At 35.3% G+C, this 18,605-nt stretch overlaps 1 protein-coding gene across 3 annotated transcripts in view; it reads right to left on the bottom strand.

The window, feature by feature from the left end:
• Positions 1-226: 226 nt before the first annotated feature.
• Positions 227-18,605, bottom strand: part of LOC150095189 (BTB/POZ domain-containing protein KCTD9) — a 156,892-nt gene continuing 138,513 nt past the window's right edge. The window contains exons 11-12 of one of the 3 annotated variants that reach the window (XM_090409699.1): positions 15,608-15,735; positions 234-349 (exon numbers count right to left, since the gene is read on the bottom strand). In XM_090409699.1, coding sequence (XP_090265825.1) covers positions 15,619-15,735 — 117 coding nt within the window. In that variant the 3' untranslated portion in view covers positions 234-349; positions 15,608-15,618. Of the gene's footprint in view, positions 350-15,334; positions 15,736-18,605 lie in introns of those variants that run through there. The other 2 variants (XM_090409700.1, XM_090409698.1) reach the window with 2 other exon arrangements.

Below are 18,605 nucleotides of genomic sequence, written 5' to 3' on the forward strand. Positions count from 1 at the left end.
TGACTTCTTCCAAGTGTATAATTCTATAATAGTTACATATGTCTGACTGCGAATTTAGGAGTATTCATTATACAGATTTTTGTGTAATGAAAACTGAAACATGTTTACCATACGAATAGGATTTAAAAAATGTAAATATAATTTAATCGTAATAATGAGAGAAAGCCCAAAATAATGTAATAATTTATTTTTATTTATTCATTATACATCAGCTACAGAAATTATTGGTGTATGTTGACTAAAGTAGGAAAATTTTTACAGTGATTCTTTGTATAATTCCAACTCGCTGAAGGCTATTCATCTCTGGTATGTCTGAGAAATGCGTTCCTCCTTAGGCTGACCATATTTCCTTGTGACAAAAATGGGACAGGGGTTATGTAATATTCTGTATTCATGAAAAAGTAAGACAATAAAAAAGTTTTATATAAACATATTGAGCTTACTATTATTCTTCAGTGACAGAACCAATACAAAAATTTAGGTAGACATAGAGGGAGACTGTATTTCACTACTATTGTACCATGAATATTTCTGTCTAATAAATGTCTCACACTCCATGACACAATTTTGTCTTACAACTAACATAGCTGTCATTGTCTCAACACTTAATCTAGATTTCTCCTTTGACCACATACTTCCTGGAAGACAAAGCATAAACTCTACAATATTACAAGTCTTGAAAGTCTAGGCACTTTTGGTTCATTTCAGAAAAAATCTGTACCCATCTATCAGGTACAGGAATGTTTTCTTTATTCTATATATATATATATCCAACTGCCTCACAATTATAGATTTGATGAGGGTCCACTAATCGAATACACGAGTTCCTTCTGTTTCTGTGCGTATGAGTTCCATGTTTAGGCTGTCCTATGTTTCTTTCCATTTATGTCTTCCTTAATAGCCAGGGCCACCTCTAGGAATTTTATCATCCTGTGCAGTAGCATATTTTGCCCCCCCCCCTTTATTTTTCGTAGTTGATGCCAATTTTGCCGCTGCCAAAAAACTGGCCTCCCTGTGCAAATGCACATCTTGCCCGTCAGTAGAGCCAGTCCTGTTAGTAGCACCCATTTGAACTTCTGAGTGTTTCCTGAATTGAACTTCCATTTGTTGACATATTCTAACCTGGTTTCATAGAGATTCTCACCTACCTCAAAACACTTAGCCTTATTAATTTCTCCTTAATATGTTAATATATTCAGTTGTTTTTTGTCATCAGTAGTTACAAATGATACCCACAATCCGACAAATTCCTTTGCATTCACCCAAAGTTACTGTCAGGTATGGGTTTATCATTTAACCATTCTTCTTTAAGGACATTTGCAAGTTGGGTCCTGTGATCTGCTTAGTTATTGCAGAGGTATGAAAATAAGCAATTCCATCGTGCTACAGCAGCATCTGTCCATGGATTCAGTCATTGGTTGATCTGTAGGTTCATCGAGAACATTTCAGAGAAGCCAGAGTGATCATCTGTACATTTCCCTCTGCACGGCCATCTTGTTCATCTGATCTAACCCCCGTGACTTCTCAAACAGCACTGAAAGGCAGCATAATGGAGCATGTGTGCAACATGTCCCGACCAGCTGCATTCTGCTGTTGAACGCACACTGTATAAAGGATGCAGTTTGTGGCATACTGAGAAGGGCAGCACATCGAACAGTACAACTCGTAAATGCATAATGGGAGTGAATAAAAATGTTATTTATGCTTGTGTTACTTCTCCTTCTCACACGCACAGACTACTCCCACTACATTCAACATATCAACCCCCCCTCAAGCAGTGAATTTTTTGGAAACCCCAAATATCGCATCTATCATGCACAATATTTTCCTGCAAAGTTTCACAGGATTTGGATCACTGGGTGGTGCTGCACAAGACCTTAAAACAGGGATACTTTAATTTTTATATAAATATCTATATACAGGAGGATCAAAAGCCTTAAAATCAAAATTCAGGAAAATGACAACTTTGAATATTCACTAATAATCTAACATTAGTTGTAATATGTATATGAAATTCTTACACAAATATATCAAAAACTTTGCATAAGAATTGCATGTACATATTACAGATAAAGCAAGATTATTAGTAAGCATTCAAAGTTGCTATTTCCCTGAATTTTGAAATTTTTAGACTAGCAATGCAACTTACATTATGGTTGATTGTGTAGAATTTCATCCTATTCTTCGAAAAGTCTTTCAAATTTGAAAGAACATCTATGAAGAAATTTTGCATTGTTCCATAGGATCCTGTGGATAATAGAAACTCCATGGTATTCAATCCACATGTTCTGATCAATGGATATCTACACTGCAAACCTGTCTGACCAAAATAGGACAGACTGCATGAACAAGCAATTTAGTCCACTTTCAGGTGGAAGTTTGTCTTTCGTGGCAGGCAGGACACACAAAAACTTGTTAAAAGTGGACTGGAAAGCAAAGTCAAAACATTTGTGATGCATTCAGAAATGTCTTTTAGATAAGGAGTAGAAACTTTCTTGTTATCTGATGGTAAGCCCTCTGTCGTAGAAACAGAGGGCTTACCATCTCCCATGATGAGTCTCGGACTCCGTGGAGGTCAAATGATAATTCCCCAGTGAAGGTGATGCAGTGAGTAGCGGAAAGTGCATCTTCTGATGAACATAGACTTCTTAGAAAGAGAAAAACTGACAAACCCATCAACTTCCCTATTTACAAATGAATACAGGAAGGAAAGACTCTATAAATAAACAAATAAAATAAATTCATAATTTTTTAATTTCATAAATTTTATTCTAGAGGAAAAAAAAGCTGTTGATTTTAAGTATGCATCTGTTTAATTTTTCATTTGAGTAAGGCCAAGCAGCAAACCTATACCAACATAGCAAAACCACATTGAGAAACAAAGAGTGATGGCAATGAAGAGTCCCTCTTCATTGCTCCATGAAATAATTGGATAACAAAAGTCATAAGGAATCCATAGCACATCCTTCCATCTGTTTGTAAAGTTTACCTTGCCATCCAAGTATCCAGAGTGTGCACCAATCAGAACAGCTATATCATCAAAATGCCAAAAATACATAAAATGGGATTCTTTTGCAGGCAATGGTTAATTGTATTGCTTGTCCTAATTATAAACTCAGTTTTTATTTACCCAACCGGAAAATCAGCTTCTACACATAAGCATGCCACAGATTTCATGTCTAAAGTGATAGCTCTGACATCATCATGAGCTTTGACTTTTTCTATTCACAACATTCTGCTAAATATATCTATTAAACTGTTCTTTATGGATTTTCTAGCAGACATTCTTGTATTATTTGCTTTGCTGCATACTCTGGATACTTTTCATGCAAAGTAATATCTACAAATAGGTGGAAGGTTGCACTATGGATACAACCTTGTAACAATGGTCATTCAATTATTTCATAGAACACTTGAACAACAACTATTCTCTACCATCCTTCTACTAGGTTTTATTATGTTGATGATGTGGTCTCCATTTGGCCATACTCAAATGAAGAATTAGACAGATTTTTACTGAAAACCAATGACCTTTAGGCTAAATTAAAATTTACATTTTTTTATTTTTAAAGTCCTTTCCTTTTCTGGATCCACTTTTGATGAGGGAAAGTTCATGGCTCTAAGCTTTTCTGTTTACAAGAAGCCTATGTACATGAACAACATGCTTGAAATTTCAGGAGCTATCCATTTACTGAAATACAGAAAATCTTAGCTAGTGATCATTTAAATATCTCTTACATTGTGATTTCATTATGTAGTCATATTGAAATTTAGAAACTGCCATACAAGACTATTATTTGGAATAGATAAGTTGAACTGTATATTTAAAATTTGAAAAGCAACTAGAGTCATGTACTAGTTGTCACAGATCAACTTTAAATGAAAGGACTCAGTTTAGGAATCCCACGTGGATCAGTCTGTTTTATAAATTATCATTGTCAGATGCTAAAGAATAAAATGAGACAGATAAGAAATCTACCTCACATATAAAATCTGTAACAGGTTTTGGAGCTATTATTATTTATATTTTTAAGTTATTTGCAAATACACACTGCAATATTTAATTACACTTTTCATTTTTTCTTGTTTCAACTAATTTCCGTTTAGTCCTTTCCATTATTTTTTTTTTTTTTTCATTTAAAGTTGTTCTATGACAATTATTATAAGACTAGCTAATCTTTAGATTTTAAATACACAGTTCAACTGAAATATTCAAAATAACAGGCTTAGCATTTTTTACTAAACTTAAATGAATCAAAACTTAAAAGGTATTACATTGTTTCTAGTAAATTCTGCTGTATTTAAACTAGTCTGTTAATTATTAATACCAACATAATTCATAAACATGATGAACTTACTATATACATAAATAACAAAGAAAATTAAGTATTTAATAAACACATTTTCTGATTGGTATTGCATCACATCAGAGTGAATGCACAGAAAACATGTGGATGAAGCAAGAATGGAATAACAACAAATGTCAGTGCTTCCTTTCTACTGCTTTCTGACCAGTAACATGATACTATTAGGAACCAAAGAAAACTGTAAACAGTCATTAACATAGCTATAAACATTTAGCCAATGATCAATGGAAAACAAGGCTAAAAGTGTATAAAAAAAGTGAAAAGTTTAAACAGAAAAATTTACTAAATTAGAAATAAAAAAAAATGAATTAAAATGTTTGCATAAAAATTGAATTAGAGTACATATACAATTAGCAGATTATTTGTATAACGTGAATATTAAAAATGTATGTATTATATAAAGAGAATGAAAACTAAATCAATCATGAATCAGATATATATTTATGCTTCATGTATGAAGTATAAATATATATATATATATATATATTATGTTCAATAAATTTAATGACTTAAACCACCGAGATAATTAAGAATAAAAGTTTAATACTGACACAACTAGTTTCGTTTGGAAGCCAACTTCATTTTTTTGATAGCTCTGTTGTTAGTGTAATGTTTCTGTCGGTCTTTTTTCTATATATCTTTGTACTTTGACACCTGACGAAGTTGGCTTACCAACGAAACTAGTTGTGTCTGTATTAAACTTTTATTCTTAATTATCTCGGTGGTTTAAGTCATTAAAATTATTGAACATGTTCATAAACTGAGTCAATCTCCACATACACACACATATTTACATATAAGAGCGCACATGCACACACACACACACACACACATATATATATAATATACATACTTAGATGCAATCCAAAGAGCCTGCTAACTCATCACAGATAAGGATGTACTAGCCAAAGAGCTTCAACACTTATGCTTTCCTTAATAATAACCACATCATCTCCAGACTACTCAGTTGAGTAGTCTGGAGATGATGTGGACTATTCAACCGAGGTTTTTGGATCACTAATCCAAAAACCTCGAAATAGCCCACTTCAATTTTTGGAAGTGTATTGGCCATGGTGCGAGTGCCAGTAATCTTACTATGGACAGACAGAAAAATCAATCGAACAATGTATTGAAGAAGATGTTCGCAATATTGAATACCATAAGTCATTACATGTACTCTCTTCAGCTGACCCACAAGATGCTTCACAAATCAGACATCAAGTGTTATAGAATAAATCGAAACTATTACACCATTGCTAAGATGCAACAGAAAAAAATCTGGGACTCTTTGGAAATGGCATTAAATCCTAAACATCTAAATATTAACCCTAATATCAACTTGCCTGCAATACATCCTAGCCTTCATTAGCCAAACACATGCACATGAATGCATAAACACGCACATTCTAAACAATGCAACATACAATTAGAACTATTTTGAAATAACATCAATCAATGTCCAATCCTCACCTTCTCGTGGTGCACCCTGTTGAGTATCTACTTTGATATTGAACAAACGAGGATGGGCTGGCAATTTGGGATTAAGCTGACCAAATTGTATTCTTATTGGTTAAACCAAAATAAAAAATGATGGTACAACATGACAAAATTTCATGCCAGCTGGAGCGTCGCCCAGTTAAACAAAGGCCCCCGTTGTTTTCGCCAGGGAACCAGGCCGAACAGCGAAAAGTCAGCTACTGGAACAAATCTGAAAACAAACCCCAACTCAACATCACCAGAGTTAAAGATCGGTACTATCAACGTAAGAAGCCTGAATGGCAAAGAAATGGAGCTAGCTGAGGAATTAGATAAGTACCAGATCGACATAATAGGGGTGACTGAAACAAAAAAAGGCCAAAACTGGTGAGATCTTTCTGAGCAATAAATACAAAATGTTATATTCAGGCAATGACAATCAAGGAAAAGGAGTAGCCATAGTATTCAACACAAAATACGAGGCTAATCTTCTTGAATGGCAGTCAGTCTCAAGTAGAGTAATGTGGGAAAATATGAGAATGGGGAACTGGACAATGAGACTTATTTGTGCCTATGGTCCCACAGAAGGTTCTACTAGGGTAGAAATGGAGGAATTTTTTGAGGCTCTAGAGAAAGCAACTGACACAATGAAAAAGGAAAAGTTGGTCCTTGTTGGGAATCTAAATAGCAGAGTAGGAAATGATTGTGAGACATACAAAAATATTTTGGGAAAATTTGGAGAAAAGAGCAAAGCTAATAATAATGGCAAATATCTGTTGGATTTCTGCTCAGGACATGGACTGGTTATTACTAACACCATGTTCCAACATAAAAATGTGCACAAATTCACATGGAGAGAAGAGGCCAGGAATAAGAAAAGTCTCATTGACTATGTTATTGTTGATCGTGATGTTTTCACCCTGGTGCAGGACACCAGAGTGTACAGGGGATTTGAAATTGGAAGTGATCACTATTTAGTCTTGAGCAGGATAAAACTGAATTTCATATTGAAAAGAATAACATGTAAGAAAGTTTTAAAGCGAATGAAAGTTGAGCAACTCTCAGATGTGAACTGAAGACTAAAATACAGAAAGATTATTGAAAAGAAAATGAAAGAGTTTGAGAACAGGAATCAAACCTTGGAGATTCAGTGGCAAACTCTGAAGAAAACATTGATTGAGAGGCAGGTGGTGAGGTTGTGTGCAAGGATAAAAAATCAGAACTCCCTGCTGGACACAGGAAGTTAAACAGGCAGTGAAGGAAAAGAAGAAAGCATATCAAAAGTTCCTGGCAAATAAGTCAGCTTTTACTCTTACAGAATACAGAGACAAATGTAAGAAAGCTAAACAGTGTGTAAAACTAGCTAAACAAAAGTCATGTGAGGACTTTGGCAAGAATATAGAAAATAAATATCAAGAAGGTGGCAAAATATTCTGGAGGTTGTTGAAGAAGCTTAGGAATGGAGGAAAGAATGCTGTAAGAGGAGTTAGAGATGATAAAGGTGACATGAAAATGGTAGAAAAAGATATCCTTGAAGTATGGAGTAATTACTTTGAAAAACTGCTAAATGAAACAAGCAGTGATGACAGCACAGTGATAAAAAACACTGACCAGGCATGCAGTCAGGAATACATATCCATATTTGAAGTAGAAAAAGCCATCAAAGGCTTGAAATGTGGAAAGGCAGCAGCAGCAGTAGATGATATTCGACCAGAAATGCTGAAGTATGGAAGTATGGTGGTATAAAAGTCTTACAGTGGCTGCACTGCATAGTTCAGAAAGCCTGGACAGAGGGACGAATTCCCGATGATTGGAGTAGAGCTCTCATAGTACCCATATATAAAAAGGGAAATAAAAATGAATGTGAGAATTACAGAGGTATTTCCCTACTGAGTGTTCCTGGCAAGATCTATGCAAGTATACTTGAGAAACGGTTGAGAAGAATTGTAGAAGAAAAGCTTGGTGAAAAACAAGCTGGATTCGGGCCAAATAGAGGCTGTCAAGATCAGATCTTCACTTTACGACAAATAGTCGAGAAAGCATGGGAATATAACAAAGATCTGTATTTAAGTTTTGTCGATTTGTTCAAACCAGTTTTAACTTATGGATCTGAGAGCTGGGTCAGAAGTAAAACACTTGACCAAAGACTAGAGACCGCAGATATGAGAGTTCTGAGAAAGATTCGAGGTGTGAACAGATGGCATCAATGGCAATATCATATTAAAAATGAGGATATTAGGAAAGAACTTGACATTGTCAGCATCCAGGAATGCCTTAGCAGAGCTAATCTCAGGTGGTATGGTCACTTAAATAGAATGGGAGAGGAAAGATTAGCAAAACAAGTGTTCTCTGCTAGGTTGGCAGGAAAACGACCCAGAGGAAGACCAAGATATAGGTGGATTGATACGGTACAAAGTGCCTTAGACGATAGAAATATAAGATCTGATAATGTTGGAGTCTTGACAAGTAACAGACTGATTTGGAGAAAAATTGTAGATAGGAAGTTAGTAATGATGTAATTTTTTCATGTAGTATTCTCATATCCTGTACACCCCTTCAGGGTACAATGCAGGAATTTGATGATGATGAAATAACATCAGTCTCTTCTATAACTGCATGATAGCTGTTACCTTTGTTAGTCCTTACTGTTTTGTCTACTAGTCTGAATGTTTACACCTAAAGAAATGCTGTGTGATTAGGATGAAATGTCGTGTTGTCAATTAAAATAAATGTTATCTGATTTCGGTGTTCTGCCTTATAAACTCTTAGTCATATGCACACATACACATATGTAATACTCTTATAAATGTATAAGATTTGCATATATGCAATTATATGCCAAACAAAGTGAAAACATTGTTGTCTGCATGGCCTATATGGGTGTGTACACCCACATGCCAGCTTTCAAGTAGCATCCTTTTCAGTGCAAGCAGTAACTTTTATTGAAAGAACTACTAAGTCAAGCTATAATAAATAAATATTTATTATATAGAAATAGTGAATATTAAAGACCCAATATTATTCAAAGCCAAATATATATGCAGAAACCTTGAACATTTTGAAATTTTGACCAGAGAGCTTATGAGAATAAAATCCACGGCATCAGAGTTGCCTTAGCTTGCACTACTTAAAAGACACAAGCGCTGCCCAGGAGTCCGTATATTCACCTTTAATTAGTGCATTTGATATTCAAATATTTATTCTCTTTTAATATAATGTAAATAGTTTTGAACAAAATCAAAGCAGTAAAAATGCCAAAGTTGTAATATTGGATTATGGCTTTAACATCCATCGGTAGGACTTCCCAATGTACACCTTCTGTACTACAAGATTTAGGCACCTGGGGATGGAGAAGGGGAGTCTTTCAAACCGGTGCAGACTCTTCAAAGCCTTTTTTGCAATCTCCAAAATAGTGTTCCTTTCCACTCCAAAAATATTCTAGTGTCCATATGATCTCCTGTTCCTCTGGTAAGGCTTAGAGAGGACGAAATTTAAAGAAATGAAATTCAGGGTGGAAGTTAATCATAGCGATGTTGCCTAATAAACATAAGGATAACTCAGGCCTTACTGCTTATCTTTGGCAAACACCATGAAACGGGCTGGTCATCAGCTTTGATACCTTATCTCAAAGAAAACCTCTTGTTATGCCTTAATATTTTTAAAATTTTTTAAATAACCTTTCTTTACATAATCCAGAAAACTGCTCCAGAGACCAAACATGGCAGACAATAGGTGCAATCAGACCACATCACAAATTACAATCCTACAGAGAATTGTAATTTGTGATGTGGTCTGATTGATGTGAAGTGAAGGCAGACATTTATGTTTCTGCCAAAAGAGCAGATAATACCTCCATAAATTCTGTTCCATGGCTAACATCTCAAGAGAGGAGTAGGGCCAGTACAATTCCATCCCTTCTTCAAGAACATCTTGCATTATCTCGGGATCAACCTCCTCTCTCTCTCAATATAGTCACAGGTATTTAATGAAAATAATTAGAAAGTTGTAATAGATGCCTCATTGGGTGACAAAGTTGAATCATTATTTGAAGACAGAATATTCCATTCCAGGCAATATCCTCCTTCCCAGTTAGTACAATCCTGCATCATCTGTTTGATCCAAGCATCTCTCTATGCTCAAACGCAGGCATTATATAAGAAGAACAGAAGTGTTTGTGCTGGAACAATACTGAATGGAACATTTCTTCCTCTTCCAAATAAGATACATGAAGATTTTGTCTGCTTTTGGGGGTGAAAGAGTCTTCATTTCGAGCAACTTTATCCACTGCACGCTTTACTGCTGTGGTGCTTTGACAGGTTCCTCTGCATACCTTGCAATAGCATTAAGCTGCTTTTGTTATCAAATGTATATCATCATTATATCTGTCGATCAAGAACAGCATTTCTTCCAAAGAAGGAAGCTACATCTGCACTCTATGATTATCATTTAGTTCTCCCTGTTCTCTTTTCAGAAAGTGTTAGCTAAACATCATTAGTCATAAATTCAACATGATTTTAGACAGAGAGCTTTCATCCCCGTGTATGGCTGTGCAAAGAATATCATTCTTTCTCTCTCTACTCTGTAAATACTGATACCAACTTTAGCCTGTCTTTGTGGTGTCTCTGGACCTCTAGAAAGCTTTTGACAGTGTCTCCCTTCAAGCTATATTTTGTGTACTGTCCACTGCAGGATGTCAGAATCTTACTTCACTTACATATCAGAGATTTACTCTGCAAATTCCTTAACATTTTGGGCTCCAAATTGATGTCCATCCCGACACTGAATATGCCAAGAGACTATCTCTTATTTTCTTCAATTGTATCACTGATGAATTTCTTTACTATCTCCCTCCAAGCTATATTGGCTACTCAGTTGACACAATCACTGTTAATGCTATGGCATTCATCAATGATCTTATATTCATAGCCTCTACTAGAGAAGACTTGCAGGAACTCCTCAACCAAGCAGTCAACTTCTTTCAAGTTTGAGGCCTAAACATCAATGTTACAAAGTCGAGTATGCTTTTTCTTGTCCCCTCAAGTAGAGACAAGAACTTGAAGGTTGAGAACTGAGTTTCCTCTGCACAGCATGTCCTTGCATTCCATCTCAGTTCTGGAAGAATGGAGATACTCAAGTTTATGACTGCCAAGCTGAACAAAGGAGATGGGCTTAAGTTTGCACCATTCAATGGATGGAGCTACATTAAAAGAATCAAAACATGTTCCCTCTCAACATCAATGGATTAAGGATAAAACTTGCTTCGTGTCTAGATTTGAATATATAGATTTAATTAGAGCAAGAATCAGTGCCTTGCCAACTAAAGCTTGTACAACTTGGGGGGGGGGGGATGAAGAGGTGATGCCAAGAACTGCAAAGCAGGTTGTCAAAGTATAGAAACTTTAGCTCATGTTGCTCAATGTTATGTACACATGGAGTGTAAATGCCAGAAGGCACAATGCAACAGTGAAGGTTACAGCGAATAGATTGAAGAACAAAAGTTGGATAACAGCAGTAGAATCCACTATAGGAATAACATTGAATTGAGGAAGCCTGACCCTGTAGTAAAGAGAAGAGATGAGTTAGTTGTTATCAGTGTACAAATTGTGGGTGCTGGGTGACCACTCACTATTGTCCATCACAAGAAAGCTGTTTGCAATGCTGAAAACCAAGACTCGATGCAGCTACTTAAGGAAGAACAATACACCATACCAAAATTTATCCCTATAACTATATCCTTTAAATATGTATGGTGTCAGAAAAGTTATATGGACTTACTAAGCTTTGGACTGATTTCAAGATACTTTTTTGTGTGCCTTGCAAGACATGCTGGCAACATGGAGGAGTTCTCAAATCCAAAGGTCTGGAGTTCAATAGCACAGATTGTTGGGAGCTTAGGCCTCTTCTAGTCCATGTTGGACCGCGTAGCAGTTTTTAGTGCACAGTTAGAGGGGGGGGGGGGAAATTAAAACTCCGATATATTCCTTTGTGCTAAACAAGAACCAAGATCTCATTTTGCATAGCATCTCTGCTTGTAATGACTATTGTCATAGAAGAGATCTATGTAGTGCAAGTACTTTAGAAGAGTTAAAATCCCAAGTTAAGAGCAAAGTATGTGCCTAGCAAGTGTGCTAGGCACATGCCTTGCTCTTAACTTGGGATTTTTTTTTTCCTTAAAAAAAAAAAAAAAAAAATCAGCTGTTTTTTTGAGTCTCCAGAGTTAATTTTACAGTGTTTCTAGCACTTCATCCTGATCATACTACTGGATAATGGAAAGCCAAAACTGTTTTTCTTTAAATACTATTTATGATATTTTTAATCATGTGAATAATTCCAGTACTTTATTCTTTCAGAATCCATCATCATGATGTTTCCTTCAAAAATATGAAGGGTTTCTGACATCCAGAATATAAAGATATTAATAATTAGTTTCCAAAGTTATGTAATGGTAAGCTTTTATTTTAAGCTTACACAGTGATCCGAATGCATTTTTGAAAATTATGGAGACAACTACCGTGTTTAAATGAAAACTTTAGTTTAATATAACTAAAATCTACAATCGACGTTTTGACCTTTATGTCAGGGTCATCTTCTGGAGCATACAACTATACACAGAAAACAAGCTACACTGCAATCAAACTGGTTTGTTAAAGATACTGACCAACCGCTACAACATTGTTGGCCTGACCTCTGGTTAAAAAAAAAAAAAAATTATACATCAACGCTAGAGTCCTATTATTAGTGTTATCTGTTGGTTGTAGAAATACATTAGGTGCAACAACAAGTTTATGTGTCTATCTATATACATATATTAACATCATGATTATACCTGTACATTCCAGCCAGTTGGTATGGAATGGTTTCTAATACTAGCTGAAGATTGGCTAGAGTCCTGAATCTTATATATTAGGTAGGCTGAATGTGTGCCATCCAGATTCTTGGAATTTTCATGCCATCTTTGTTATTGATATTTGGGTGGTTTATCAGGATTTCGCAGGCTTCCTTAAATTTCCTTTCATACCAGGTTTTTGTGTGGTGTAAAGAGTGGGTGCTTTTCAGTTGATTTGGTGTAAGGTGTTGAGCGCGTGGTCTGAGAGGCCTGCTTCACCATAATGGTTATATTTAATGTGTCTAATGTGTTCTTTCTTGCGTATAGGGATTGTCCGTCTTGTTTCACCAATGTACGGTAAGTTACAGGTGCAGCGGATGCAATAGACTCCAGGATGTGCTAATGGGAGGAGAGGATCCTTAGAGGAATTGAATATGGTTTTAAGATTAGTGGGTGGTTTAAAGGTGGCATTGAGGTTATAACGTTGTAGGATTCTGTTGATTTTTTCTGATAACCCTTTAATGTATGGGATGGCTATGGTTTTACTGTAATCTAGAGGTCAAGCCAACAATGTTGTAGTGGTTGGTCAGTATCTTTAACAAACCAGTTTGATTGTAGTGTAGCTTGTTTTTCTGTGTATAGTTGTATGCTCCAGAAGATGACCTTGACATAAAGGTCGAAACGTCAAATGTAGATTTTAGTTATATTAAACTAAAGTTTTTATTCAAACACGGTAGTTGTCTCCATAATTTTCAAAAATGCAAACAATGGTAAGAAATATCTAAGGGAAATTGCAAGCAAGATTACATATAAAAACAGGTCATGGAAGAAGAAGACACCAAGGTTTTTTTTTTTTTTTAAAACAGAGGATGAGGAAACTATGGATGTGCTTGTGCAGAAATGGCTGGAGATGCAAGTCAGCATGAAAACCAAAACTGGATAATGACTAAAGATTTAAATAATTTGAAAGATAAATGAAAGTGAAATGAGATCTTTCTTATAAGAAATAAGATAATGCATTTAGGTTTTCCTCACCCTGCTGAAGAATGGTAAAGAGAATTACCATGAAAGCAAAGTTATGGAATAAGATTTGATGGCAGTAAGAGAAAGTAACAGGAAAAGAGTATAAATAAAAATAGAAATCCCTGGGGTAGTCTGGCACTGGTGAGAAAATATGAAGAAAGGAAACTTTCCACCGTGGCATGTATACTGAACGAACAGAGAAAAATGATGAGTCAGTAGCAAAAGAAGAAAAACGTAAAGGTTGTAGGGTGGGAAGTAGGTTAAGAAATCTGCTGTAAACCGATAGTACATTTGTACTGAGGGGGAGGGGGTCTAAGAATTTTTTCTAGTTTTTTTAAAATTAATTTATATATATATATTTGTAAACCTTGCTCTAGAGACTTAACACGAAACTTTTTCAATCTACTTCAGGTCTGCAATAAGCTGGACAGTGGTCTCATGCTGGGCAATGAAATTCGCCTCTCACTTAGTACAATATATATCTTAAGAGTATAATCACACATCCACCAGTGAAAAATAAAATTTATCCAAAATGATATGAGAGAGCTACTCTAATTTAAAGGAATTAGATTTTTTGAATTACTCAGTGTAACCACTGCAAAAAATTTTATACCGTGGCATCTTTACACATTGTAGGTTTTTGATAGCTTGTCTATGTCAGTTGACCCATACTGTCAGCTGTCAAACAGCAGGACTGATTATTTCATGGATAAAATATTCATAATGTTTGAATATTTTGAAAAATTTGAACTATAATCAAGCCCATACTTTGAATTATATTTGAAGAGAAAATACATGTTCTTGTTTTTATCATTCATATACTAGATAAAATAATGATAAAAACAAGAACACATATTTTCTTTTCAAATATAATTCCAAGTATGGGTTTAGTTATAGGGCAAATTTCTCAGACTGGTAACTGAACCAGGGTGGGGAATCCAAGGAGAAAGGTCCATATAGTGGCCCTAAAATTTTCACACGAGTGATTTATTAGATGGTACTCTAGATGGGACAAAATGATCCTGCCAAGCTAAGAATAGATGGATGCTAAGATCTGCTGGCAAGACCCAGATTTACTGATATATGTGGTTTAAAATATTCACAGAAGTAAGCCCAGTGTAATATGTGAAGAAGACTATTTACTGTCAAGTGTTAATTTTACATGGCAAGAAAAGGATTTGGATCACTTTCAAGAGATTTATAGATGGTTGATTATTATGTAGCAGCTCTAGCACCTCTATGGAGCCTGAGATCTCATTGAAGAAGACCAATCCACCATATGTACTCCAAAAGTTTGAAGGTGGCCTATCTTGAAATTAAAATTGATATAGACCAATATATGATGCTCTGCACAAATGTAATGTATATATTACTACAATTAATAACTAATCAGTATGTATACCTTGTCAACTAGCGTGGTTTTGCTTCACTAATGAGACTAAAATCACTAGATAAGGACATGTCACTGAAAGAATTGTAAGACTGTTTGTGCTCTTAATCATAAATTTTGAATAACAGTGACAGGAGATGTTTTAAAACCGTATGAGGAACTTTGAAAGCAAAGCTGTGGTTGCAGTTGCATCCTTGTAAGATCATACGCATTTGACAAGAGTAATGTGGAAGAGTAGCTGATACTGCTAAGTATCTACCATACATTTTAATGGGAAAATATAACCTTGATTATACATGAACACATACATAATCAATACACAAATCACATAATAAATATGCAAATATAATAAATTAATACACTAACAAAAAACATTTTTTCTCACTCGTTTACACTTAAGTACACTGCAAATTATTTAAATAACAAAACACACGAATAACAACGGCTCTGTAACTTTATATTACATAAATAAATTAATGAAATAAAACAAGTAGTGCGGAAGGTGCTGCAATTTAAAATATGTACAAGTCACTAAGTCAGCGAATAGCTTGAGACATATGAAGGGGTGTGAGCATTAACTCAAATGCCGTGTCCTTAAGGTTGGCACCGCGAAGATTTGCTTCATGCAAATCACTTCCTGAGAGGTCACAATTCTGATAAAGAAAAATAAAAACTGAATAAATTTCATTTTATAGTTTTCTATATATGCTAATTTTAATGTAAAAATTAACATTTCTTAGATATAAAAATTTAATCAAATTTATATTAGAAAGTTTTAGATTTCTGGAGTTTTAAAAATATTCTTCAAAATTCTGATATAATATAGAATGTTCAGCTGAACTGGCTAGGACTTTCACATATTTGTATAACTTGAGTCTCAGCTCAGGAATGATACAGGAATGGAAGGAATGTATGATAGTTCCATTGCACAAGGGCGGTGCAAAAACTGATGTGTCTAACTACCGACCTATTAGTATCTCTGGTGTGGTAGTGAAGATTTTAGAGAAGCTGGTAAGAACTCGCATACAGAAATGGGTAGACAAGCATTCTATACTATGCAGGAAGCAGCATGGGCTTACTAAAGGAAGGTCATGTTTTAGCAATTTGCTCATATTTTATAACAATGCTAGGGCCGAGTTGGATAAAGGGAATGGATACACTATGATAATGTTGGATTTTTTTAAGGCATTTGATAGGATACCACACGATAGGCTGTTGTGTAAACTGGAGAATATGGGACTGGAACATAATTATTGACTTGGAACAGGGGATGGTTGACAGACAGACATATCAAAAAGTGGTATACAGTGGGTGTGAATCTGCCTGATTTAAGGTAACCTGTGGTGTACCTCAGGGTTCAGTCCTTGGGCCATTATTGTTCAATCTATACATTAATGACATCAAGCAGGGTCTATCATCAGATTTGCAATTGTTTGCTGATGATGCAAAGATAGGCAGGCAATCAGGGATGCTACTGATATTCAGAAATTACAAAATGATTTGAATACTCTGGAAATCTGGGCTAACGAAAATGGCTATCAGTTTAATGTTAGTAAGTGTAAAGTTATGCACTTTGGCGTGATTAGAGTTCCAGCGGCATATTATATTAGCGGGGTTATGCTACAAGAAACTGAAGAGGCAAGGGATCTTGGTGTATTGATGGATAAGAATTTAAAGTATAAAGGTCACATAGCAAAAGTTGCAAATACAACTCAGAGGATAATTGCTACATTGAAGCGAACCTTGACATGTAAGGATAAAGAAGTAATTTTGCCTTTTTTATAAGGCTTTGATAAGACCACACTTGGATTACTGTGCATAGATTTGGTCTCCCGGGTTCCAAGGGGATAAAGAAGCTGTGGAAAGGGTGCAAAGAAGAGTTACAAAGATTATATCCGGATTATGGGATTTAGATTATGAGGACAGATTGCGAGTATGTGGATTACAGATTCTGGTTAACAGGAGAAAGAGGGGTGATATGATAGAGGTCTATAAACTTTTGAATTGGTGTTATAGCATTTCAACTGATGAAATTTTTCGTTATATGGAAGGTTTGGAGAGAACACAGGGGCATCTATGGAAATTAAGGTTGTTCTCAGTCCAGAAAGGGTTGAGAGCTAGGTTTTTCTCCCAGAGAGCAGTGAGTGAGTGGAATAATTTACCCTTATGTGTAGTGAGTGCATCTAGTGTGAATGAATTCAAGGGTAGGTATGATAGCTGGGTTGGGTAATTTACAGCCTCCCTCGATGAGTCCTCGACTTCCTGGAGGTCTTAGATAATAATAATAACTGCAGTCCACATGTTTATGTGGTCTTTTTTAATCATAATAATAATCAATACTAACACCTACCAAAATATTTACTATTCCTCCTAAAACACACTCTCTGTCTCTCTCTCTCTCTCTCTCTCTCTCTCTTGGACCAACTGACAATGGATGCAGAGATATAGCTGTTTAAAACTGGAATATAAAAAGCTATTATGAGAGGTATTAAAGAATGATAAATGATTTATTGTTTGCATGCGACTGTTTAAATGATACAAAATACAAATAATTAACAAATACTGTAATTTACAGTACATAATAAATGTTCAAAAATTCCACAGCCAACCTCAATGCACTTTGCAACTCCTGTGGTGAATTGAATGCGGGGCATTATCCATAATGCAAAACAATCAATTCATCTCTTATATTTACCTTTTCTTTTTATACTTATCCTAAAGTCTTCATTTTGGCAAATGTAAAATAAACAGAAATGGAGTTATCCAATATAATGATCTGTTTATTTTACAATGCCAAAATAAATACACTCAAGATCATTGATAATTACTCTTAAGAACTCACTGCTGTTCACTTATAAAAAATACAATTCTCTGAAAAATAATTGCTTAGGTATTGAATTAGGATTTTTGTTATTTTAAGGTTTCTGACTGATCTCTGATGAAAACTAGCAGTTCGAAACAGCTGTCAGTCCAGTGAAACCTTTATCGAAAGAACTAATAAAAGGCCAATATACGAATACATCGATAGTGCACATTTTTTAATAATGCAAGCTAAGTCAATTCTGATACCAAAGATTGTATTCTCATAAACTCAGTTTTCAAAACTTTCAAAGTTTCCATGTACACTGCTTGGAAAGAAGTCAATAAACATAATAGTGTAAGAAACAAACAGCTATATCACCTACCTTAATAAAATGTAGGACCTCCTTTCACTGCGAGTGACTGTAGCAATCCTACAGGGCATACTTTCCACAAGCATAAGATAGTGATCAATGGGAATTTTGGACCATTCTTCCTGTAAGCATGTAATGAGGTCCTGGACTGTTGTGGGTTGTGAGGACGTCCCTTGATCTCACCCAATGCTCAAGTTCATCCCATGGATGTTCAAATGGGGGGGGGGGGGGTTGAGATCATGGCTCTGTGGAGCCCATTCAAGTGTGGTGACGTTTATGTCCACAAACTATGCCATTACAGCAGCAGCCTTATGACACAGTGCATTGTCTTGCTGAAAAAGACAACAATC

Source organism: Typopeltis vanoorti, chromosome 20 (assembly GCF_054136105.1).
Source record: "Typopeltis vanoorti isolate ZY-2024b chromosome 20, IOZ_Tvanoo_1.0, whole genome shotgun sequence".
NCBI lineage: Eukaryota > Metazoa > Arthropoda > Arachnida > Uropygi > Thelyphonidae > Typopeltis > Typopeltis vanoorti.